This window comes from Carassius carassius, chromosome 27 (genome assembly GCF_963082965.1).
Source record: "Carassius carassius chromosome 27, fCarCar2.1, whole genome shotgun sequence".
NCBI classification, from domain to species: Eukaryota; Metazoa; Chordata; class Actinopteri; order Cypriniformes; family Cyprinidae; genus Carassius; species Carassius carassius.
Window position 1 is genome coordinate 24,353,066 of NC_081781.1, and position 26,238 is coordinate 24,379,303.

Here is a 26,238-nt window from a genome sequence, read left to right on the forward strand (position 1 = left end):
CATACATCTTTGGAAAAAGGCTGTTCAAGTGCTAAAGTAGATGGGCAGCAGGGGCTGTCAAACCCATGAAAATATCATAAATAAAGTTCATGTGACTCGTGCTCACTATTCCAAGTGTTCAGATGTCATATGGTAGCTTTGTATGAGGATCAGATTGATTAAAAAAGTTCGGTCAATGACAAACCCTCATTCTATATAAAGTGTAACACTTTCATTACACACTTGTACTTTTATTACCAAAAACTGTTGTTACCTATGTCCTGTTACACATTTGTACTTACACATACCATTCAGTTGGTTGTTACATTTGTGTAGTTACACAAACATTAGAGCTGTAGATACTATGCAACAATGTGTACTTACACTTTGGTTACATGTACACATCTAGTTACTATTAAAGTACACATTAGGGACACTTAATATAAAATGGGACTGGTCATTCCACCAGGAGGGAACAGGTAAAAGATAAACGTCTGTGAAAGTGATTTTGTGCCTCTTTAGGATGGCACTCTAGTCCGTTGTTCACTTGCAGAGTGCAAGCTTCTGTAGGACACATAAGTCTGAAGTAGTTAGCTGAGGTAAAGGGGTGCAGAGCCAGTGGTGGTTTTGTAGGTAAACATTAATGCCTTGAATTTTATGCGAGCAGCTATTGGTAGCCAGTGCAAATTGATGAACAGAGTAGTGACATGCGCTTTTTTCGGCTCATTAAAAACTAATCTTGCTGCCACGTCAGGATGGAATGAGAGATAGAGTGTCATCAGGATAGTAGTGATTAGAAAAGTCATGTTTCTTAACCTAGTGATGCCATGTAGACAGAGAAGAGAAGTAGTCCAAGAACTGAGCCCTGAGGCACCCCAGTAGTTAGATGTTGTGACTTGGACACCTGACCTCTCCAAGATACCTTGAAGGACCTCTCTGAGAGGTAAGACTCAAACCACTGGAGTGCGGTTGTTTACAATGCATTAATCCAAGTATGACATCAGAGAACGTCATTGGTTCTCGTAACTGATCGCGACGCATTCTCATTTCCCTTTTGGCACAGAAGTCTCATGCCTACAGCAGTTACACTAAATTTACAGCTGACAAGCGATTTGATACTATCTCTTGATTGTGACAAATTTACTTTTTTTTTTTTTTCAATTTCAGTTGAGCGTAAGAGCCAGGTAACTGCAACTGGACATCTGACAGTGTGGCATCTGCGTGCCAAGTTTATTCAGTGACGCTAATGCACCTGATAATTGTTGGTAAATTGTAAGCACATGGAGCTGCAGTGTAGAAATGTAATGCTGAGGTTATTCTAATGTTTCTGAGGTTGAATTCTGTCCAGGCGTCATTTGGGCTTGTAATGTCTTTGTGCATCTGTTCTCTGTCCAAAGTTTCTAGACGTCTTTCACTGAGTGAATGACAACCAAGCAAGCGGCTCGCATGGAAATGATTATAACTGCTTGAAAAATTATATTGCTAGTTATGCTCTGTCTGCTAATTCATTAGTTATGGTTTTGCTTTTGGACCCAGATTTTACAGTGGGCATCAAGTAGCAACCCAAATCTGTACCAAACTTATTCAGACAAAAGCGTCAAAAAGTTGTTAACCTTTTCCATTTTAAAAGTTGATAAGTCAATTTATTTTACTATTGTAAACTTGCATGTTTCTAAAAATATATAGTAATAATAATCCTACGGGCATCATATGTTCATTATTAAATTTTACATTGTGTGCATTTGTTACATTTCTAACAGATTGCTCCAAATAGCAAGGTAAAATTAGATTATGTTGGTATCTCTGGCTTGTTTGTAATAATGAGGTATTCTCTGATGACCTTTTGAGCTGCAGAGTTGATGCCGCCTTTCCGCTGGAATACCAATGAAAGGATTGTGAGCTCTCAGCTGCAAAGGTCACATTACAGTGATTGCAAGGGCAGTGGGTTTGTCATTGTCTTACTGTTTCAACAGCACACACCTTTTTAGTCTACGTTTAGGCAAAGTAAAGTAAAAAAAAAATTCCCTGTGAAAAATAAATACTTATTAAAATAAGAATATATTAAGACTTAATTGTATATTAATTCAAATCAAATCAAGATATTTTGTGGTCTGAATTTAAATGTAATTAGCTTAACTTAAGTTCCAATTTAGTATGTTTAAAACATATTTAATATAGAATAACACACTACAATTAAAATTATAGCAAAGGTACTTTAAATGTTGTTTAGTATGTTAGTCAGCACATTAAAATAAATGTACTTTTTTAAAGCATGAAAAAGATTATTAAAACAGAAATATTTAAAAGTATTTTATTAAATATGGTATTAATACAAACTGCCCTTTTTAAAAGTGTTAAAAATAACCATGAAAGCATAATCTCTTTAAGTACACTTATGTCATCTTTATGTTGTATATATGTAAATATATATTCTCTGCAAGTTAGGTTTTTTAAATAATATACTCTTTACATATAAATTAAATTTAAATATAAATGTTACAATAGATCACATTAAAACAAAACAAACAAAGAACTGTTTAGCAGTGGGACAGATCAAATCACTAAATAATTAATGATAACTAAAAACGAAACAGGTTAGATTTGTTTTTACTTATCATGTTTTATGGGAAGACAATGCAACTTTTGATCATAGTAAGGTTTTTTTTTATGAATGCAGTAGATATAATAATTATAAATAATGCAGGATCTTAATGAAACACGATTGAACAAAAACTAAATTTGATGCCCAACAATAATTACTTTATGAATATTTTAGTAATTAATAATCCTCTTACGCTTTTTGATGTGTTTGGTATAATTGCATGCATGCACACTTGCACTATGAAGTATATGAAGTTTAAAAGCTGTTAGGTTGAGTTGTTTTGAGCAATGGAAATAGTAGACTATGAATTTATAACATTTATATGCAAGAAAAATATACAAATAAAATGTGCATAAACATTTTCCACCACAGCTCGCTTTGTGTCCCTGTGTTGAAGATACTGCAGGTATAATGTATTTATTTTTGTTTTGTAGATGAGAAGGATAATTAACTCAGGTCAGACTGAATTGCCAAATGTCCATCAAACAAACATTTGGCTTTTTGTGCGAATTGTTTGTTGACTAGGTTAGCACTGTTTGTGTTTGGAAAAGGTATTGCCATGTCATTTAGCCTTCATCTGAGAAAAGGAGAGAGGAGAGTAGCAGAGAGAGAATAGAGACTGGACCTGGCATGTGTCACGTGTCTCTCTCCTTTTTTCATTTTTCCACTGCTAGTCATTGCAGACTCTCAGCCCTAATCCACCCTCTAAAGTGCCTCGATGCCTTTGTGCTGTGAGCTGGAAGAAGGACCTTCTGTTTCCAGCTGTCTGAAGTGCTGCCGTATGGAATTTTTGCTGGATTTTCTCCCTAATTAACCCTCATTTTCGTGTGCAGAGACCCAATTTCTTTGTGATGGAGGAATGCGATAGGCATTGGTGCTCCTTGCGTTCTGTTGTTTTTCACTAAGCCTGGCTCAAACTCAACATTGGGTTGCTTGTTGAAGCCCAGCAGAAGCATGTAATTGCACAAGGCCATGGAGACGGTACAACACTGGAGAAGGTGTGATAACATCTTCACAGCTTATTTTAGCCCAGCTCACCTCAGTTAGACATGCCCTCAGACCAGCGCTGCTAAAATTTGTAGAGGCCGGTTACTAGAACACAGTGGCTTTTTAAACTTGTGACTAAAAGATGTGTAACCGAGTTGAATGCATCAAGATAATTTGATGTTTGCACATAGCATGTAATATATCTTAAACTAGATTTGTGTTTCCTGCAGGTCCTTAAATTGTAATAGAATATCTAAAATGCACTTTTTAAGGCTGAAAACAGACTGAAATATTGTAAATGGTGGATAAATTGTGTTATAATTGTCAAATAGCACTTTTCAGAGCAGCTTCACAGTATTAAACAGGAAAGTAACTGAATCAATGACACGAACATCATCAAAGATGAGGCAAGTCCAAAATTGAAGCCAAAGTAAATCTGTGTTTAGTAGAAAGTCTGACATCTTATCCCTTCTTCTCATTCAACACCAGTATGAAACCATATCCAGCTCAAGCACGTGCCCGACCGCTCAGCTGAACACCCACAGCTCGGGAAGCCAAAGAGCCATTGAGCATCCAGTAGGGATCTTATGTGGAAAGTCAACATATGGTGAAAGGGAATTCACATTAGTCCAAATCAAACAGGGCCGACATTGTCCTTGGCAAACTTGAGCCCCCTTTTTAATTTGTTGGCATGTGCGGATTAAGGTGAATTTGCTGATTCTGGAGTCTGGACCAAACTCAGTCTAACCACTTAAGTGAAAAGGTGCAAATGTGACAGAATGCAAGAATAGTTTGCGTTTAAGTAGTCGATACCTTTGCTTCTGTTTAACCTCTGAGTTATGCAAGTCCATGTGTTCTTCGTTTTCAAGGGAACTACGTTTCTCCGAACATAATTTAACCCACAAAAACAAACAAATAACACAACTAATGTAATCAGATTCTGAACAAATGACTCTTATGAGACAATTCTTCAACAGTCCTAAACATTGCGCAACCAGTGTGGCCTGTTTCTGAATGCAACTGACTCCTGTCAGTTGTTTTTAAAAATAGTTTAAAAAATCAATACCTAATCCTACATGTTTCACAGATGTACTTTATGATTTTAATTGTGTCTGAATAGAGTGCTTCGTTGATGACGTATTTTTGTGGGTAATCCCGTAAATTAGCATCACCCTGGTTCCCTCAAGAAAAACCCGTATGATTTTTCCAGCAGCTTTTGGTTCGTTGCAGAAAATAAGTTCTGTTACCAAAAAAATGCACGTTTATTATATGTTCGTCATGCTAAACTTCATATATGTACACAACATTTATGAGTTTGGAATACAATCCTCCTAAATATAATAATATAAAAAAAAAAATCAACATCATCTCCCGACAACTCTATTTAGTCTTCATTTAAAAAACATATTTCCTGAAAGTTTGAGTTGAAATAGGTTGCAACATCACAATTATAAATACAATGAGACTGTGAAAGCAATAATGTTTAATATTGTTTAATATAGACAGCAACTTGTTATCTTTTTTTCAAAAAGTAAAAACTATGAAAAACACTAGGCAGTATTACAGTTATGTTTTATTAAATAGAATAAAATGTGAAAATATACTGAGGTTGGCTTAACCACAGACCTTGTTTCATGCATTTAATCAATTACCAATTCAAAAAACCCATTGAATTCAGGATAATGTTACTGGAAGTGCTAAATTGCTGGTTTCCGGGTTTTGGCCTACAGAAATACGTCATTCCTGACGCACTTGAACAGGTCACTGTCTTTCTCATACAACCTTGGTAAAATTGCCTGCTTTTGGCAAACTCAGGAAATCGAATGCTTTCTGGATAGAAATGTCTTTTTTTGTGTATGTTTATTTTGACCTAACTTGAAAACCGTTACTAAAGCAACATTTCCTGTTGCACTGCCTGCTGTACCGTCGCTACGCTTCTAGAACTTTTTGATTGAAATAATAGTTATTGGTTTAAATACTGCTGGCATCTCATCTTATTTCAGAAAATTAAGTCAATACATTCATTTCCTTAACTACATAATATTCTAACTATACAGTTAGGGTTAGATTTACTCACAGCTTTCGCACAAACCTTCATTTTGGATAAAATATAAATAAATAAATAAAACTACTGTCATGATTAACTAAAAACACACAGTGACTAAAAAAAACAATGAAAAGCATGGACACAGTTATTTTTGGCTGACTTTATTGTGTTTGTAGGATTTTTCCCATTCAGATTCAAAATTTATTTGAGGAGAGTATTTAAATTAATCATGCAAGGTGATTACTGTCAATTTACTGGCATTTGCACCATTATTTAATGCCCAATAAAGCATTAACACATTAAGGCCTATGTTATTAGTAGATTATCTGCACCTGATCATCATCAGCTCTGCTTGTTTGTGACTTTACATTCATTTTTGCACTGCCTTTGGTAGGATGTGTTGGTCTTTATGGAAATGAGCTGGCAGTGTTTGTTCTTCATTTTGTGCATTTGTGAGCAGATTACCAACAGAACTTTCCTCTTCCATCAGCTTTTATGAGACTGTGATTTTATTACAATGTTTAGTGAATCTGGCTCTTAAACTCAGATATGCACATATCCAGACAGGAGACACTACCCCCTTTCTAAAAATCCCAATCCCGTGATATGTCATTATGGTAAAGGCAAAGTTTTCTCATCTGATGCATGGATGCCTTTACATCAGCCTGTATAGTTATGGTTTAACATGCTATTTTTGTCTCATGCGGACACACAAGAGTCCAAGAAATGGTGAGTTTTAGTCATGTAGCACATAGTAATGAGGAGTGCTGTGTGCCCATGGCTGTAATTTTGTCGGTAAGTCTAGGCGTCCTTGTGGGTGAGGGGGGCTCTGAGAGGTTCGGGGGCTTACTGTGGTCACACCACACTGGAAACTCAAGGACCTCGAATCAGCAGCTCTGCCATTTAACTGTAAAATATAATCTTATCAGCATCCCGCTTGTGTTTTAATAATGGACCTTGGGAAAGCTGTGCGCCAGCGTGTCGTCTTTGTGCCCCTCATTATCAAATGATCTGCTGTAAACTACGAGGCGACTACGACTTCTAAGAGAAATGCTTCTGTTTCCAGTCGGAGAAAAGAAACAGGCCGTCACTATTTTAACAGTTTGTTTTCTCTGGTTTCCCTAATGAGATTTACCACAGACTAAGAGATGGTTTTAGTGTGCTCCAACACTGGTGATAAACAGAAATGTTTTCTCATCTCTTACTGAACAGCTAAGTAAAGCGCAGAACGCTTCATACAGAATAAGTGTTTTAAGATGGGCTCCTCATGACATCATCCACTTTTCCCAGGCCCACCCCCCCCCCCCCCAGTATAATGATCAGCCTTCAGCCACAGCTGCTTTTAATTACACATGCAGCGTTTCTCGTCAGTTTCCAGGATAGACGACTCCGATTCTCTCCCTCATCCAGACAACTGTTTATCAGGGCTTCAGCAAGCCTGCGGAAATATGCTGGAAGTGCAGGGTGTGAATAAGAGGGTTTGCAACAGCATTTTCAAACAAACCACAAACATTTGGTTACAAGGTAGTCCGACTGCATATCTCTCAATAGTTACTCTGGCATTTTGAATAAGAATTTATATTGAACATATTATTAATCACGTCATTAAAGTTTTTCATATCACAGATATATCATTAGAATGCAAAAGAAATGCGGTTTTATGGCCAACCCAGATAAGCCATAGAGTCTTGGAGCTCTGAAATCCTGTGAGATTAAGGATTTAATGTGCATTAAACAGAGCCCTTTTTCCCATAAAGACTTTCTGTGAACCTCTTTGACCCATAATGCTTGTTAAACTAGAAATATGAGTGCTGTTTGCTCATATAGAAGTTAATAGGGTGTTGTAGGTGGTTGCCAGGGTGTTATTAATTGGTTGTGAGGGTGTTCTGGGTGTTTATTAATGGCAAAAGTCAAAACACCCCAGCCCCTCTCATAGTGTACAATACATGTATCATTCAATGCAAGCTCATGGAATATTTTGCTCATTTTATTGCCTTACACGTGAAAGTGCAGAAGCTTGGAATAAAATAGTACATTCCTCAGTTTCAAGCCAAACAATCTGCTGTATCATTATTGTTATATAGTTCTTAAAAGCTGGGTAGGTGATTTGGTTCAAAACATTATTTGTTATGTTGGTTGAAAGTCTCTTCACATCTTCACATAGCAATCACTAAGTTAAGTGGTCTAAATTTATTTATGTTTTTATATCATCTGTGGAAGTCGTAGGACCATAAAATGTTCGTCCGATCAAAATGCTCGGTCCGAACATTACGATAGGCTGTTCTGCCTGCCTGTCAAATATGTATTTTCATACCTCTGCGCACCCTTTTTCGCAGAGATGATACGCCATCAGCGTGTTCCAGTGAGAATGAAAGGTGATATTATTGTAATATTATGCGATTTGTACTATAATGTTTTCTCACCAGGGACTGAGACATGAGAAATTTAATCCTCCACTAACGCAGTTTCTCATTGCGTCGTAGGTTTGTCTCTGGTCTGTCTGTGTGAATTTACGTGTTTTGGATGAAGCATGGAATAACTTTCTGAAATCACCTACCATACTTTTAACTGTAGTGTGTGTGTGTACCTGTAGACACTCAATCAGTATTTCTTGTAACTACCCTTTTTCTGATCATTGCGATTGCATCTCACAACATTGACTTTATTTCATATAATTGCAACTTTATTTCTTGTCATTATGACTTGTCAAGCGACTCAGAACTGCAACTTTATATTTTTTATTACAAATTATTTCGTCATTACGGCTATATCTTACAATAAGACTTTATATCACATTGAAAGACATGTCAGCTTCTCAAAAATATGTCATGGAAACACCCGTGTGCAGTTGTGATGCTTGCTTTAGCACACAAACCTAGTATTGCATTCAGATGTGTACAGCATTGTTGAAATCTGTTCTGATTCAACGTGTTCTCTTCTGAGTGTTTCTCCAACCATATTTTCCATTCTGTCCAGCGCTTGTGCTGTGTTGTGTAAGAGGAACGCCTCTTAAATTCCCGGTGGTGAGATCAGATTTTTCTGCAGCCCTGTTATGTAAGAGCGAAGGGTCCGTTTGGGTTTGTTTACATGTTCCGTTCAGCCCAGAGGAGGTTCTTTTGCAGAAGGATGACTGAATGTGAAAACAACTTCAGCAAACGTTTGAAACAAAGCATTTAATGAGCACCAGCCCACAAGGGTGCGTCTGACTCTACAAACGTCCATGTGACCAACAAAGGTGTCTTTTAGTTCAGAAGATGACTTTTCTTTTCCCCCTTGTCTGTATTTTGCTCACTGAGAGTCTGTGTGATGTCATTTTCATCATCAGATTGATTTTTGTGTCTGCCCTTTACAGTGGATGTTCTCTGATGGGAAGAAGAAGAACTGAGATTACAATTACATTTTTTAAGATGCTGTCAGTGTTTTAAGGAATAGTACACCAACCTTATTCCCATACAAGTTTGACCCAGACTACATAACCGGAACTGACATGGATGGGCGGGCTGATTTCTCTGTGACATTTAAAAAGAAAAGGCCTTTTCTGATTGTTCAGTAGCTCACTGACAGGAAATGGTTCTAGAACAGTGTATGGCCTGAAGAAATGAGTCTTTTCTTTGTCAATATGAGAAAGAAAGAACTGGAAGACTGGTCTTTGAGTAGTGAAGAGAATTGCCATTTCCGTTCCGTGACTTCTGTCTTTGGTGTAATGAAATGCTTTACTCAGAAAAAACACATTTTAGTTCCTTTTTCAGTTTCTTTAAACACTTTTTTTTTTTACTTTTTTAATATTTGGCCTAAACATGCATCAATAACCTCACATGACATCTGAGACACATGTTACTACCAGGTTTAAACAGCAGAATGTTTTGCTCAATCAATCGTGATTGGATTACCTGAGAGGGATGTACACACCAGCAGTAAACTGGCCTTTAGGCTTGTACAATGCAACAACAACCAGTGAATACATATCACTTGTTATTGCTATTTGTTAATTAACATTGTTAATACAAGCAGTTAAGTTTAAGCAAATAATAAAATACTTGACTTTTTTAAAATAAAGACGCATTTGGAGCTTGTTGATTTTGTGTGTTAGGTGTGTTGCGGTGTGTTTAAGGTGTAGGATTGCCGTGTTTACTTGGGTTTAGCTGTAACCGCAGCATCCTGCCCATTAGTGGGCAGCAACTGTGTGTTTGTGTGGGAGTCAGGTGCTAAAACATTGCAGTAGTCAAATGTTAGTCTTCCAGAGTAAAGTTAGTCTTCAAATAAAGGAATTCTTAAGTTCGGATAATTGCACTTAAATTCCATAATAAGGAGTTTTTCTTAAATATACTATGTGCTTCTTTTTTTTTCAAGGAATATTTGACTCTCATGGAATGCAGAATTTTTCTAAAACACGTTCAGTGCTGTCAAGACGTCATAATCCTGTAGTTTCCGCAACTGAAATAACAAACATTAGCTGTACAAAATGATTTTGGTCTGATTTGAGCTAAAAGAAGATTTCGGTCTTCTGTATCGAAGTCGGAAAATAGGTGAACAAAATGTACTGCCATTTGGACTTTCCTTAAAGAAAGAACAGAACAGAATTCAAGCAAGGCATGTAATTCAGAAAAGATCAATCAAAACCAAGACAAATTCCTCATAGAAAATGAGGCGATGAATGTTCATTACAAAGCAGAAGACCAGCGGAAGCAGCTGGAAGAACACACCCATCACGGTCCTGACCCAATGCAGTGCTCTGCCTTTCTGCCCCAGGCAGACTATAAGAGTCTCTTTCTCAGGAAGTGGGAGGAAGCAGGTCGAGCCTGGCTTCCTGTGTTCTAGCGCTGTCCCCTTTTATCCAGGCATCCCTGCATTTTCCCATGAGAAGTAGCCAGTGCACACAGACGTGGTCCCCTACCCATATCTACCCTCTTTCGGTATGGTTTTCCTGTGAACTCGCTCACAGTGGCCTGCAGTGCTTTCCTTTCTCTACGGATTGTTCTGTGACGCACACAACTGCTTTCCTGTCAGGAAGAGGCATTCGACACACCTTCTAACATATATTTTTTCCTTTCTTTTCCATTGTATCACATGTATATGTATTTTTTTAAATAATTAATCATTTGAAGAAATTGTGTGACTTGTGTGTATGGTCTGTCAGCTCTGAGACCATCTGTATGCTAGCATACACTTAAAAGCTGACAGCACCAACTTTTTACACACTCACACAGTCTCTTCCTTTCTCTTTCAGGAAATCAGAAGAAAATAACTTTGACACTCTTGCGCTTATGAGAATCACATGATTTCTAGAATTAGAATGTCCCTCTCGCTAATACCACCTGCTGTGACTAGCAATAAAAAAGTAGCAAACGGTTCACAGCTGCAGTGTGAAATAAAGTATTTTGGTGCAATGACATTTAGGTAGATATAATTTGTTATGCTTGCTAAGCGGTAGTTTTCAAAAAGTATTAAACTCATAGCTACAGATCTGAAAGGTGGGCTACCTCAATTTGTGGTGCTTGTTGATTGTGCTTGTAATCACCTACTGTATTCTCTCTAAAAGTACACTTATATATATATATATATATATATATATATATATATATATAGTCATTAACATGATACTATCTGCATGACAATATATTTAAAGTGTTCTAGTCAGACATGTTACATGTACTCACTATTAAAATAACATTAAATTATGCATAATTGCATGAAAGTAACCCTAAGCCAAACCCTTATCGTAACCCTAACCATATAAAAAGTACATGTATTTAATTAATATTTCTCAGTACATTAAGGTATAATTACGCTGTAACACTGTTAAGTGTAACCCAATATACTTTTAAGATTTTAAGTGCACTACAACAAGTGCACATTGAGTACAATTAAGCACACTTCTTTTTCGCTCTGCTGTGAGCTGTGAAATACCCCTATGTTTCAGAGAAATTATCTTGGAAGTGTGTGTGTGTTCTATGTGTGCAAGAGCAACTCCACACTTCCTGTCTGCTACTTTGATCCAACCTATTACTTTTATCAAGCGATCATACCCTAACACCTGGACCCAACAATGGTTTCTCTCTCTCCCTTCTCCTTGGTGCTGTGTGTTGTCTTTGGTGTGTTAGTTTGTCTTAAACGTGATGTGCTGGTAGTTATGGCATGCTGGGTCAAACAAGAGGCCCAGTCATGATGGTCTTCCAGGCAGCCAGCTGCCTCCACCACGCAAAACAACCCCTCCCAAAACCGCTTGAGTTGTTCTTTATAAAAATACATACTTTTATAATGCCCTCATTCTTCGAGCCACGAAGACATAATAACTGTTTGCTGGGTGAAATGTGTTTGTAGATGTGCACGTGTTTTATATAAGGCTGCAGAACTGTGATCGCTCATTAGTTTGGAGCAGCAAGACTGCATTCACTGTGTGTCTTAGGCTTTTAAAGTAAGCTTATGTGAATGTACACCTGGTAGCATTTAAACTGAAAACAATAAATCAATAAAACTGTCCTGCTTTAACTGGTAACTATACTTTTATAGTTTCTAAATTTAATGTGAATGGAACTTGCCTGTGTACAATTCTAGGGGGTTCTGGGTGTCTGCTTGCTGCCAAAGTCAAAGAGCCCACCCTGTGTCTCTGTGAATAAAAGGATAGAAAAAATTTTTTTTTACCAGCATTGTTTTATCATTTTCACAAAATTTTCATTGCCCCAGAATATTTTGATGCATGAATAACATGCAAAAAAAAAATAAAAAATTAAAGGAACAGGGCCTCTCCTTAATGCCTTCTTTTTTATCAACACTTGAATGTGTGGGTTTCATTAAAAAAGCAATGAAAGCTGAGAAAATAATTTTTTTTGTCAAAGGTTATGTCTTCAGAATGATAATCAAAACAGATAGATTGCTTCTATCAACACCCCCAAAGCTTTCGCAGTCTTATATCTAGGGATGGGTACCGAAACCCGGTATTAAAATGGCCCCGGGGCTAAATTATGAAAGACTGTAGTATCAGTAAGATTTGACGCTATCGGTTCTGCTTTCGGTACTGGAGGAAAATTTTTTTTATGTAAATTTATGTAAATTTATGTAATTTATGTATTTTTGCTTAATAATGTTATCATGCACATTTTATCTCACCAAACATTTCTAATGTGCGATCATATTAAGACGTTTGTCTGTGAGATCTGCGAGATCTCTCGTGCGCGCTGCGGAGGCTGTCTGTCAGTTACACACACATGACAAGAACGAGCGCGGCGCACACACGCGCATAAGGGGCCGTTCACATATTGCGTCTTTTGCGCGCTCAAGTTCGTTATTTCAAATGTAGGCGCGCGGTATGCACGCTCATAATGGAAGCGACGCGGTCGCGATGCGCATGCTGTGCGACGAGCATGCTGTGCGACAAGCTCGTTTTTTCCAGGCGCGTCCGCATCGCATCGAGAACATCTCAACTTTTCAGAATGCCGCAAGCGCACCGCAGGTCATGTAACTTCCTCACCTTTTCCGTAACAACGTTGAAAGCTCAGCCAAGATGAAGGAACAGCTGATAGCTGTATGTTGATTTTTAAATTAATTTATTAGCTGAGCTACTGCAAGCAGTTTTTAGTGCTGCAAATCCATTTATCCGTTGCTGAAATTTCCACGTCTTCATGGAGAGAGCAGGTCATGGTTGCTTAGCAACGGCAGACTCCTCAGGAGCGCAAGTGCCCGAAGGATTTGGGGAAAAAAATCAGAAAGCGGCGTGCCTAGCGTTTTACACGCGTTTTTAAACGCGATATGTGAACAGCCCCTTACAGTACGAAAACTCCTGCTTAATACAAAGAGTGACGATGGCGGAGACAGTAAAACGTTCCAAAGTGTGGTTATACTTCACTAGAGTTGATGCAGACAATGCTGGTTGTCATAAGTGCAACAACATTTTTGCATGTAAGGGTGGAAACACAAGCAATCTGTCAAAGAATCTTTCAAAAGTGCATTATGTGCAGACAGAGAAATGCAAAGTTTTCGACTGCCTAACACAACACAAAGTAACACAACACAAAGTACCGATAAGAATACCGTTAAAGTACTGGATCGTTAAGCAGTATCGGTAAGAGTAGTAATACCGTTAAAACCTTAACGATACCCATCCCTACTTATATCACTTCCTGTATTTAAATTCGGAAACATGAGGCAGTTTTGATATGTGCTGTTCAATGCTTGATGATCGCAGTATTTTGCATCTGCTTGCATGTATGATCGCTTGTTTCTGCTTCTTCTTCGCTGTCTTTTAATCCAGGGATTCAATGCACTTTCAGAATACGTGTAACAGCGCCACCTACCGTATAAGAGTGAAAACACGGAGAGCCGGAAAATTCCGGAGAGCGTTGTCTCATAAATTATAGAAAATTCTGTCAATGGTGCAGGAAGATTTAGGCTACATCTGCATTGATCCGGATACATTGAAAAAACTTTTTTTTTCAAAACGCTCTCTGTCCACGCTAATCTTTTTAAGTGTTTCCTAAAACTTTATCATTCACACTGAAATGTAGAAAAAAGCTAAATTCACCTTGCTTTTCACATGTAAAACCTCATAAAAAGGTCACTGAGACGGTACAGATCGGTACAATTCACTGACGTGTCCAGGTCGCACTATGATGTGTTGGATCTAAAATGCAACTGCTCTGAAGTTTTGCTTTAGCCACAATACTGGTATGAACCTAGATATCTATCGGTACAATATGTGTCAAATGACTAAACATGCATCATCATTTTCAAATACCTTCGTTTTCACCATCCACAGTACAACATGGAAACAGCATTTTCAAATCTATCCACTTTGGAGGCCATTTTTATAAGGCTTTGTTTTTGTCGACAAAGCAAAGAGAAAAAAATGTGTTTTCAAGTGAAAACATATTAGTGTGGACAAGGTCTTAATGTCTGTAGAATATTTTTCTTAAAATAATCAAAAAAGTGTCATGAAAGCAGCCCATATGACTGGTGGGAAATATTCCGAAGTCAGAATAACTAAGAATGAGAAGAGGCAGACATATGCCACAATTTCAGTTCCTGAAAGGTTGGTGACGCTTAGTGTCAAGAGCAGATGGAAAATAGCTATACATGAAAAAACACACTCATGCATCCTTCAACAAGTGCCTTTGACTTATCACACAGGAGGTCTTGGCTCAGTCTGTTGAATTCTAGAAAAGTTTGGCACTGCAAAGTCTTGTGCTTCTTTTGGGATGCGTGAGTTGCGCGGGTCGAGGGTGACTGATCTTACTCCTTGGGGTAGCAGATGGCCAGTCAGACACACAAAGAAGCTTACAATGTGAGCGACTACCATTCAGATCATCTTTTCTGAATGGGACAGGACACACATCCCACAATGCCCTGGTTCAGCCCTGGCGTCTGGAACCAGCAAAGATCATTGGCTGCTCCTGTGTTCCATCTCTTACAAAGCCGCAGTGTTGGAAGCATAACATCACACCGCCTTCTGGTACTTTTCATAATGAAGCAGCCGTCCGCTTCCCTGCTGCATCTCAAGCGCACTGTTCCTTGCTTCAATGAAGCTTGGTCGTGTGAAAGAAGATGGTGGCATTCACTGCTCACTCCAGGGTTAGAGGTCATGGTTAGGGTGGTGTGTTTTTATTCCTTCCCCAACGCCCCTTATCCATATCCTCTTGAGCTGCTCTGGCAGGATGATTATTCTACCTCTGAACCCCAAAGTCCCTTCTCACCCCTAAATCTCAGTAAAGTTCACAGGATATGAGAATTCCCAAGCACAGGAGCATTTCATCCTGCCACTAATAAAATTCTCATTACGGATCTTTTCCAAATACTCTTCTGGCTTTAAGAGAAAACAATGCTACCCCAGACATATTCAAAAGATTTTGTGTACAGTCTAAACACATCGCATGGAGAGATTGAGTTACTTAACCATTATGGTTCAGACAAAAAAAAAAAGAAAATTGTGAAGAATTTCCTAGCCTGAAAATAAACAGTGAGGTTGTATGAAGTCTGTCCTTGTAAAAGCTTGCTTTGCTACGTCATGGAATGTGGCAGCAGGACAGAAGCATGAGGTCTGTTTAGATTTGGGGTTGGGGGTTGGAGTGGGGTTTCCCACTGCAGGCTGCACTCACAACAGCCGACTGTGTTACTGACACATGCCCCTCCCTTCCTCTGTTTCTCCACAGATGAGCGATGGAGAGAGAGAGAGCGAGAGAAAGGAACAGCTGTGGTAGACAGTGAAGGGAGGAGGATCTCAGTGAGAGTCAGATGCTGCACCAGGCAGGAGAAGACAGAACCATAGACAACGTTCGGTAAAGAGGATGACCATTGCAAAGGAATACGAAATATGAAGGAATTTCTTTGTGTGCTGGCTTAATAACAGGTAAAAAGAAACTCTATTACTATGTAATACTGTTGTTATAAAAGTGTGTGTAGGTGCGTGGATGGGTGGTTAAGTGGATTGTTGAATGGATGGATAGAAAGTTGGATGGATTTATAGATAGATGAAGGGAATGACCTTGATGTTTCTTTATCATTTTTATCACAGATCAGAATGGGAAATACAGATAGTCAGTACAGCAATTTCCTCATCCCTGGTAAGGGAAAGTCTAGTTCCCTGAAGCTGCACACTTCTAAAGAGGAGGCACTCTCTCCACACTCTTGGTGGCGGAGCTCCCAGAGCACCTCTGGATACAAGGACAAAAATGTTTTTTCACCACACAAGAACAGCAAACCGTACATCTCCCGGCATTATGACTGCATTAAGGGGGGATCTAGTGACAAAGTACATTCAGAGAGCCACAAAGACTATGACAACCTTTTATTCCAGGGAAATGGATTCTTTGTAGGCTACAGACAACAGACTGGAAGCCTCCAGGCCCCTATGAGGAGCACCAGTTCTGAACTTAAAGACAATAAAAGCAGTCCCAAAGTTCTTTTTCGTGAAGATGGAAGTCTAAGGGTTGAGTTTACCAATGCACGGAGGGATCCGGATGTTGAGCTGTCATTGGGCAGCTGTCTCGGTGGACCTGTTGATGCTATCCAAAGGGCCAGTAATGGGAGTTCTCTTAGCTCTGAGGATTCATGGTATGACTCGCCATGGGGGAATGGGACAGAAGATCTGTGTGATAACGTCTTCACCACCGGCCAACCTTCGGACAACAGTAGTGGATATACCACACTCTCATCCACACGTACGGTGGACTTTGGATGTTTTAATGGCTACAATACAGAGCAATCTGAGAACCTTATGGGTAACCTCACCTGCCAACCCACAGTTCACGACAGTCAATATACAAGCAGTGGTTGCAATAGTAATGGGTACAATGCTAACCGCACTGAGGGGGACAGTGGCATTGGAGACTCTGTGCTACTTCATTTGGAGCATAATGGACTATCTAACATTTACACAAACCCCAACATGACTGTGCCATTCCCCACTGTGGGCATCCTTGCAGCGGATCAACTTGAGGACGCTTCTCGACTCCAAGCCTCACTAACCTCTTCTCAGGATGAAATTCCGAAAACACAGAATTACACCTCACAAACCCTGCCATGCAGAAAAGCAGTTCCCGATGGGAACACAAGGAAGGACTCGCTCAAGAGTCGCATCCGCCGCCTCAGTGATTGGACAGGAAGTCTAAGCAGGAAAAAGCGAAGGCTGCAGGTGATAAAATTATTTTTTATTTTTGGTGTATTTGGCATTAGTGTAAATCTGTCAGCATAGCAGGCCTTCCTGTTTGACTCCAGAATTATCATGCAGATGCAGTTTTAGTTGAACTGGACATTCTTCCATGTTAAAAAACAGCATATGCTGGTTAGGTATGTTTTGAAGCATGACAGATGGTTATGAGCTGGTCTTGAGCAGGAGATAGTTGCTTGACCAGCTTAAACCATCTCATAACCAGCTTATAACCAATTTAAACCGGCTCAAACCAGCTGCCATGCTTCAAAACATACCTAACCAGCATATGCTTATTTTCTTTTCAACAGGGTTCAGTGCTGTAAAGCATTCTTAGATTTTTGCACATTCCCCTCTAAAATAACAAATTACAGATGTTTTGAAATAGTATGCTTGTTGGCCTGACCATAATTTGAATAGTTTTTAGGTAAAGACTGACCAAAGGGTGTAAAAAGCTTCACAACATTGTGTCAACCTTGTAAAACATATACATGCTAACATTTGCCATTCTCTTCTCACTTCATGTCTACCCAACCTCAGGAACCAAGTACTCTGGACTTTACAGAGGTTGTCAGCTGTGGAACTGGGGTAACACTAGAGGAATCCAGACCATTTTGGAATCCAGTGTCCTCCCAGACACAGTTGGACTGCTCTGGTTCCTCAACGGGCCCATTTGGGCTGCAGAACCAGAGTGCGGCCTTGAGGCAGAACATTTATGAGAACTTTATGCAAGGCCTAGAGACTGGAAGCAGCAGTGGAACTGCTGATGGACTCCAGGTCTGGGAGGGTGAAGGAGAAAGCAGCAGTGGCTCAATGGGCTCCTTAGAGCAAATGGACTTCCTGTTTGAGAAGGAGCAAGGTGTTGTGCGGAGGGCTGGTTGGTTGGCTTTTAAGACCCTCATTACGCTCCACAAGGACCGCAAACTGGAGCTGGTAGCAAGACGCAAGTGGAGGCAGTATTGGGTCACGCTCAAAGGTAAGATGCTAAAACATGCACAGCCAATCTCAGTTATAAGACTTCAAAATTTAGCTGCAATGGATAAAGTTTCTTCTTCATTGTTAGAAGCTCTATCTCGGTTTTCCTGTCTTCTGTAGGCTGTACACTTTTGTTGGGTGAATCCAATGGAAAGACCTCCCCTGAGCAGGAATGCACACCACGGTACGCAGTGCTTGCTGAAGACAGTATTGTACAGGCAGTTCCTGAGCATCCCAAGAAAGAGCATGTCTTCTGCCTCAGCAATGCCTATGGAGATGTCTATCTCTTTCAGGCATGTGGCCTTTATCTTAATATATAATACACAGTACAGAATCTCCACACTCTTAGTTACAAGTTGTCTCTAATCTCTCGCCTCTTACTTGCAGGCTGCAAATCAAACAGACCTTGAGAACTGGGTGACGGCCATCCATTCTGCCAGTGCTTCCCATTTGGCTAAGCGTCAGGGGAAGGAGGACACTCTGCGTTTGCTGAAGAGCCAGAGCAGAGCTCTCCTGCAGAAGATCGACATGGATGGTAAAATGAAGAAGATGGCAGAGCTGCAGCTATCTGTCATCAGCAACCAGAAGAACAGGAAGGCTATTGAGAACCAGGTAGAGAGGAAGAAAACGGATGTGTGTGTGGATGTTTATGCATGTGTGTGGTTTATTTCAAAAGATTAAAGGCCAGGTAGTTCAGATGAGGGGTTTGCTAAATTGGGCAATTATGTCATTGATGTTGGAGTTTGAACAGAAACCACACCACAGTGCCTTCAGAGCATCCAATTATATAGTACATGCATTCCGACTTGACTCCCATATCCTTCAGATTCGCATAATCAACATTTTATCTAAATGTTTAGGTTTTCTAAAGAAAATTTGATGGGTGTGGGTGCTTACTGACAATGTTTTGTGTTGTTGTATCTACAAAATGTATGTCTATTAATGTGTTTCTCTCTCTTCTTCATCTTTGACCCACAGATCCTGCAATGGGAACAGAACCTGGAGAAGTTTAACCTAGAGCTCTTCCGCATGCGCTGTTACCTGGCTAGCCTGCAGGGCACAGAGCTGCCCAATCCGAAAAGCCTGCTAGCCACTGCGGGACGTCCATCTAAAATGGCGTTAGGTCGTCTGGGAATTTTTTCTGTCTCGTCCTTTCATGCGCTGGTGAGGATCTGTCACATGCTTTGAGTTAATTTTGTTAGATTCCAAAAAAGGACCTCATTAAAACAATCCAACATTGAGACACATCACAAAAATTTAATTAAGACGATGCTGCAAATAACTGAAATGAGCTTGTGTTTGTGCAGATATGCACTCGTAATGAGGCCACCCTAAAGAGACGATCTCGCTCTCATCCTCGAGGTATGCGGAACAAACAAGGACTGCTTTTTTCTTCACAGAAGGGATTAGACAGCCTGAACAAATGCAACCGGGAAAAAAGACAGTCCCTGTCCCAGGTAAGAGTAACAGCATGATGCGCTCTTATACCTAGGGATGTAACGATTAACTGTGAGCCAGTTGAAAATCGATTAAAATATGTGACAATTCAAATCAGTTGAAATGCTAAACAAATCGCAATTCTTTTAGGGGTAGGAATTTATATTAATGCATGTCTGAGGGGAACTTACTGTCTTTTAGAAAGGTTTAGATGGTATTTTTTCTCTTCATGTTGCGTCTGTATAATTCATATTAAAGTTTATAAGTGCAGCACTGCTTCGTTTACAGCAGAAACCAAGGAAACGCTTTAAGCGCCACCTGCTGGCAGAGAGTGAATCTGCGTTTTAATGCAGATATTTTTTATGTGTAGTTCTACAAAACTAAGTCAAACCATTCTGTTTTGCTACAAAATATTGAAATTCTACAGTCTAATTTAAATTAAAAACAGCTCATGTTGCATGTACGCAGCATCTTTGTTTGGATCATGATTAATATGTAGTGGTTGCCTTTAAAATGGAAAATGGAAAATTTTAAATGGAAAGAGCACAGACAAAGCCTTGTTTTGTTTATATGAAGAGATTTATTTTATTTGTGTTATTTATTTGATTTGGAGCTTGTTTTAAAATTTCAATTTAGTTTTTTTTTATTTACATTTACATTATATTTACATTTTTTCATTTAGCAGACTCCTTTATCTAAAGCAGCTTAGGACAATAGAAGCAATCAAAACCAACTAATGAGCATTAATATGCAAGTGCTATATTAGTAAATTATTATAGTTATATTTCAATTTCACAAAGAAATATGCAGCATTTTGTCCAAGCAATAATTAAAGGACACATTTAATTAATAATTTATCTTAAACATCATTTTGTTTAAAAAAATAAAATAAAAAAAGAATTGTGAATCGAATCTAATCAAATCGTGAGTTGAGGGAATCATTACATCCCTACTTATGCCACAACTACAAAAACATAAACCAGTTTGTAAACTGTACAGATCTAATCTAAAGGAGAGTATCACAGGCGCTATAATATGATTCCTTGCACTTTTCAGAACATATCTCTATGTCAGTCTCTATAGCCAATATACATCTTTGTGAATGCAACCTAAATACAATTATTATTTAATTAATTTATCCAGTAATCAGTAACAACTGAAAAAACATGGAAATTATTTGGCTAGACAGTTATATATTCTGTGACCCGCAAGACCCTAACAATACACTTAGGGAAAATAAAAATAAAAGGAGCAGTTTTCCTTTAATTAGTGTTAATCCTAATTGACATGAACGGGTACATATTAAAAGAGCTGTGATTTCGTATTACTCTGAGGTTCACTGGCCAGTGTTTATGACTTCAGTACTGAATAGTCATTTAAGACACAGGCCTATTTTACTCATTTAGTCTCACAGTAGTGTGTTAATGCTGTCCACAGGTGTCAGGGTGGGAAACACCGTCACACTCGTCGGATAAAACAAACAACCACTGACTCACTCATCAAAGCTTTCTCTGGAGGTCAAATGGCAGGAAAACACACAGCAGTCCTGTTCCTTTCTCTCGTCAAAGTGTTTGGGAAATGCTGTTTCTGGATCGGTTCTTGTAATTAAGCCCAGATCAGCATTCCTTCTCTGAAGGGCTTTTGTGTTAACACAGAGCATGAGCTCTAAATCCACATGTATGATAATGTATACGACCTCACGTGAGTTTGGAGCCAATCGCTCAGCGGCTTCAGCCTCATAATCATCCAGCCTTAAATGGACCAAACAGCCTTTAATAGTGCATGATTCCAAAGACGGTTAACTGCTGCAAGCTGGAAGCAGTCTGAGAGGAGCGAGAGCTTCTACTGCACAGCTGTAGAGTCAGATGCTGTGTGATTTAACAGGGTTACTGGGGGCAGTGTGATTGTTTCCAGAGGGCTCAGATGCCTTAGTCAGAGTCCAGTCAGAGTTGTCATCCCCAGATAAACCACTCAGTTGTGGAGTTGCTACTATTATGTGGATGTCTACCTCTGTATTAGTCATATAGTCAATAGTCAGCGTTAAGGAGTAACTAGTTACATGTAACGGAATTACATAATTTAATTACAAAATAAATAAAAAGTTACTGAGAAAAAAATGCATAGTTAAATCAAAGTCACTTAGAAAAAATGTTTGGGGGTTACATCTGTATATTTTCACCCCCACCCCCACATAGAGATTTAATTGATTTCTTTCCCAAGTTTCAACGACTGCTCTAAAATATGAGACACCAATGTTTCAGGAGATCAGGGCACAGAATTTGACACGTTCATACGATAACTGTTTTATTTCCTAATTGTGTTTTGGTATTTTAATTTTTTAAGTTTAACTGTTAGATGCTTGTGTTGTCATAAGATTTGATTTAAAAAAAAAACAGTATCATAACTATGAAACTATTTATTGTTATGGTTTTAAATCTGTAAATAACCTCAGAACGATCTCAAAGTAAAAAGAGGTGCTAAATCTGGTTTTGTGGAGGCCATGCTTTAAAAATAAATTATTATAGTCTTAAAGTGCCCCTATTATGGGTAATGAAAGGTTCATATTTTGGTTTTGGGAGTCCCCAACAACAGGTTGACATGCATGCAATATCAAAAAACACTTTCATTGTCTTATAATAATGCATTTATTTTTATCTTATTTTGTCAATGACTTCCAAATGATTCACTCAATAATTCATTTTTCCAAACAACTCATTTGTGTGACACTTATCTGCAGTGCTTGGTCGATTTGTCTCATTTTCATTTCATCATGAGCCTGTAATACCTGATAAAGCAGCGTTTGTGAGCACAGTGCTGCTTTGTGTACAGCATTACAAGGGAAAACGCTATTTTTACCGCTCCAAAGCAGCACCTAGTGGCAAAGAATTAATTTGCATTTTCATTCAGTTTTGAAAACGACTCATTTCAGTGATTCAGATTCGACTCTTTCTTTTGAGAGACAATAACCTTATACACGGTCTACTTTCAGATTTAAAACTGTGTAGGATGTTTTCATTCACTTAGAGCTGTGTTACACACTGCATGGAAGCTTATTTTTTAAAATCCATAATAAGGATTAATTCAAATAATTAAGGATTCTGAAAGTCTGACAGTAATCAGTGTTGAGTAAATGTTTGAAAATGATTATCAGTTGAAAACATTCATTTGAAATTTAAAAAGTAATCAAAGAGTAATAAAATGTAATCAGTTACATTGCTTTAATAAAGTAATTAAAATAGTTACACTACTTTACATTTTAAATAAGGGAATCTTGTAATACATAGTACATTTCCAAAGCAACCTTCCCAACATTGAGAATAGTCCACTTTGCAACTACATGACTAGTTATTAGAGAATTAGTAGACTGTTTAATATTTGCTAACTTTTTATTTTGATGGTCCCCAACATACATTCTACTGACTATATGTAACTTTATTGGTTGCTTGGTTTTTCAGCCTAACATGGTTGGATGGTCTTATGCTGGTTTAAGTTGGAAGAGGCTGGTTTTAGCTGGTCTCCCAGCCTAGCCATACTAGATTTTATCTGGTTTTTAGCTAGTTTGTTTCAGCCTGACCAGATAAATAAGTGGTTAAAACCCCTCTAAAACCAGCTATGTATGACCAGGCTTATGCTGTTTTTAGCTGTTTCTTTCTTTTTTTATCAGGGTTTGTTGTGTTGTTAGCTTAGCAACATGATAACATCATATTCTTCTGTAATCATAAGTCGGGTTTCTTGTGTGCTCCACGTGAGTAGCACTATTAGCGATGGTAAAGAATGTTTAAATTCTGTTTTAATTCTGTCAGTTGTGCGGTTAATTCACTGAAAGATAGGGTGCTGCTTTAGCTAGCTGCCTGTGTACAGCGAGGAGTCCACCTAACTGCAGGAACAAAGATTATGTCAGTTTTTGGTATGTTTGGTTTCGCCTTTTCAGTTAATTGTAGAGGACACAACATACCCTTGTCTGTTTGTATAGACTACATCTATATTAAGAATGTGTTCATGTGTTAGCAGGAGGACGTTGAGCGCACTGGTGTCTTGGGTGAGGGGAGGCTGTGTCTGATTTGGGCTGATCCATCTGTCTGCTTTTATAGACCTATAATTTTAGCATCTTCCAGACCTCTCATTATTTCCCAGGGTTATTTCTGCTGTGATCTGCAATCAGAATAGTATCAAAGCTGGCGCCTCAGATCGATGGTTTCTAATTAAAGCACATAGATAGAAACATGTAGCTTTCTTTGATTCTGAATGCTGCTCTGCATTTCTTACGACGCACGTTTAATGTTTCTGTATGTGTTTTTGTGATGCAGATATTTGAAGGATGTTCTTCTGGATCATTTGGTCATCCATCTACGCAAAGCAGCTCAGAGGTAATAACACCACTCTAAAACGACTACATATCATAAAGTAACAAGTAGTGCTGTCAAACGATTAATCGCGATTAATCGCATCCAAAATAAAAGTTTTTGCACACCTAATATATGTGAGAGTACTGTCTATATTTAATATGTATATATAAATACAAACACATGCATATATATATTCAAGAAAAATATGTGATGTTTATATATTTTTTATATATGCGATTAATCATTTGACAGCAGTAAAATGACATCCTCTTCAATGTTAGCTCTTGTGAAAAAGAAGTAAAAAAGTATATTATTGAAAACTGTACTTGCAGATAATATGAAATAATCCTTTCAGGTATACTTTTTATTTAAAGTTTTAAGACTATTTCTTAATACACTTAAGGACACTTTTTAGTAAAGTGGACATTATAATAATGTGAAATTAAAATCATCATGTAATAATATTTAGATTTTATATTTTTAAATGAATATTTTTTATTACATTTGTTAATTTTTATTAGTAAAAACTTTTCATTTTTGTCCATTTAAAATCCCATTTTTTAAACCAGAAACAAACTGCGATGATTATGTTTCAATTTAATTAGCTGCTTTTTAAATAACTGCTGTTTCAAAAAGAGTAGCTTGACTGTTATAAATTTATCAGTCGATTGTCCTTAGCAAGCTACAGTTTAAAAGCAGCTTCCTAAAGTGTTAAGACGTATTATATTGTTCAGCAGCTCTTACGATGTCAAATCCTTATATTGAGGACGGAGCTGAAGGACAAAGGAATTGCTCTGAATGAACCTCCCCCATTCTGGCCATTTCTCCACCCCCTGATCTGTTTGCTCTGCATAATGTCAACAGATCAGCAGGTTATTGGGACAGCTGTGTGAGTTGAGTCAGTGAAAAGGGACATGACCCGGCTTTCTCTATCTCACAGAATAAGGAGCGCGCTAAAGATCCATAGTGTTGCTGGCACCTGGCTCTGACCCAGCATGCTGGCTCCGAAAAAGAGCAGAGGAAGACTGAGGGGATTTTCCCTCATGTTTTGTTTGCTAAAAAGGCAGCTGAAAAATTAAATGCTATGCATCAAGTAGGCTACTTTAAATATGCTTTAGTATGTTAGTCAACACGTCAAAATAATTGTACTTTGTGACAAAAAAATCTGTAAAACGTGATTTAAAATGTACCGTAAAATGTTCAGTTTGACATTATTACAAAGTGCATTTTAAAAGTGTGCTTAAGTGTGCTACTCATGAAAGTAATCATCTAATCTCGAGTACACTTAATTCATGAATAGCTATTATATGTTTAAGTACAGTTTTCAAAAAGGACACTACAGCTGCACATTCAGAACAATTAAGCACACTTTTTTATTTTTTTTCACAAGGGACATCCTAAAACACGATCGTGATATCATATTGTTATTAGAAAAATGCTTTTGTGATACTGTCAGATTTGTAGCATTGCTTCTTTCAGGTATTTATCAAAACGATAACCTACTTTTTTGTGTGCTTATTAATTGCATTTCATGTAGATGTAGAAACTGAATAGAGTAGCAAATAAGATTGAAGCATTGTTTATTTTTCAAGAATTAATTTAGCAACACACAACATTTAATATAGCTGTTGGTTATATATCTATGCTAGTAGCAAAAAAAAAAAAATATATATATATATTGACTATTTACGGTGTTAAATTATTATGCTAAGTTACATAAAGCAACTAATATTAAATAAAGTAAATTCTCAATATCATAACTCATACTGAGAAAGATACTGAACTGTAGCCTACTTGAACTATATGGGCTAAACTAATGTTTGTTCTTTTTCTTCATTTCTGTTCTCGCGTGTTGCTAGCAGAAGCTGGACGGCTTTCCCAGATTGCATGTAACAGCGCCACCTGAAGGTCACCCGTGGGAATGCAGTCAGGAAAGCCGGGTGTATGTGCTGATGCCGGACACTCAGCTGGTCAGTGTGCCAGTCAAACAGGACTCTGTGGTTGCTGATGTTCTCTCAGTGGCCTGCAAGGTAATCCAGTCAAGCGTTCACAGACCTACTGACCTCAACTGGCAATGACCAGAAACATAGCAGCTACTAAAGTTCATGCATTTGCATTTTCTGTCCTTTCTGAACTGATTCAGACTTCATGGAATCACAGATAGAGTGCACAGTAGTTTGAGGTTATCACAGGATGCATTTGCTTTATGATCATTCAGTAACTCGTT

At 38.2% G+C, this 26,238-nt stretch overlaps 1 protein-coding gene across 1 annotated transcript in view; it reads left to right on the forward strand.

Moving 5' to 3' along the window:
* LOC132107061 (rho guanine nucleotide exchange factor TIAM2) overlaps positions 1–26,238 on the forward strand; it is a 40,303-nt gene that overhangs the window by 2,012 nt on the left and 12,053 nt on the right. The window contains exons 2-10 of the mRNA XM_059513210.1: positions 15,758–15,954; positions 16,120–17,238; positions 17,794–18,229; positions 18,349–18,521; positions 18,616–18,840; positions 19,207–19,392; positions 19,536–19,685; positions 23,973–24,032; positions 25,874–26,041. Coding sequence (XP_059369193.1) covers positions 16,126–17,238; positions 17,794–18,229; positions 18,349–18,521; positions 18,616–18,840; positions 19,207–19,392; positions 19,536–19,685; positions 23,973–24,032; positions 25,874–26,041 — 2,511 coding nt within the window. The 5' untranslated portion in view covers positions 15,758–15,954; positions 16,120–16,125. The remainder of the gene's footprint in view (positions 1–15,757; positions 15,955–16,119; positions 17,239–17,793; positions 18,230–18,348; positions 18,522–18,615; positions 18,841–19,206; positions 19,393–19,535; positions 19,686–23,972; positions 24,033–25,873; positions 26,042–26,238) is intronic.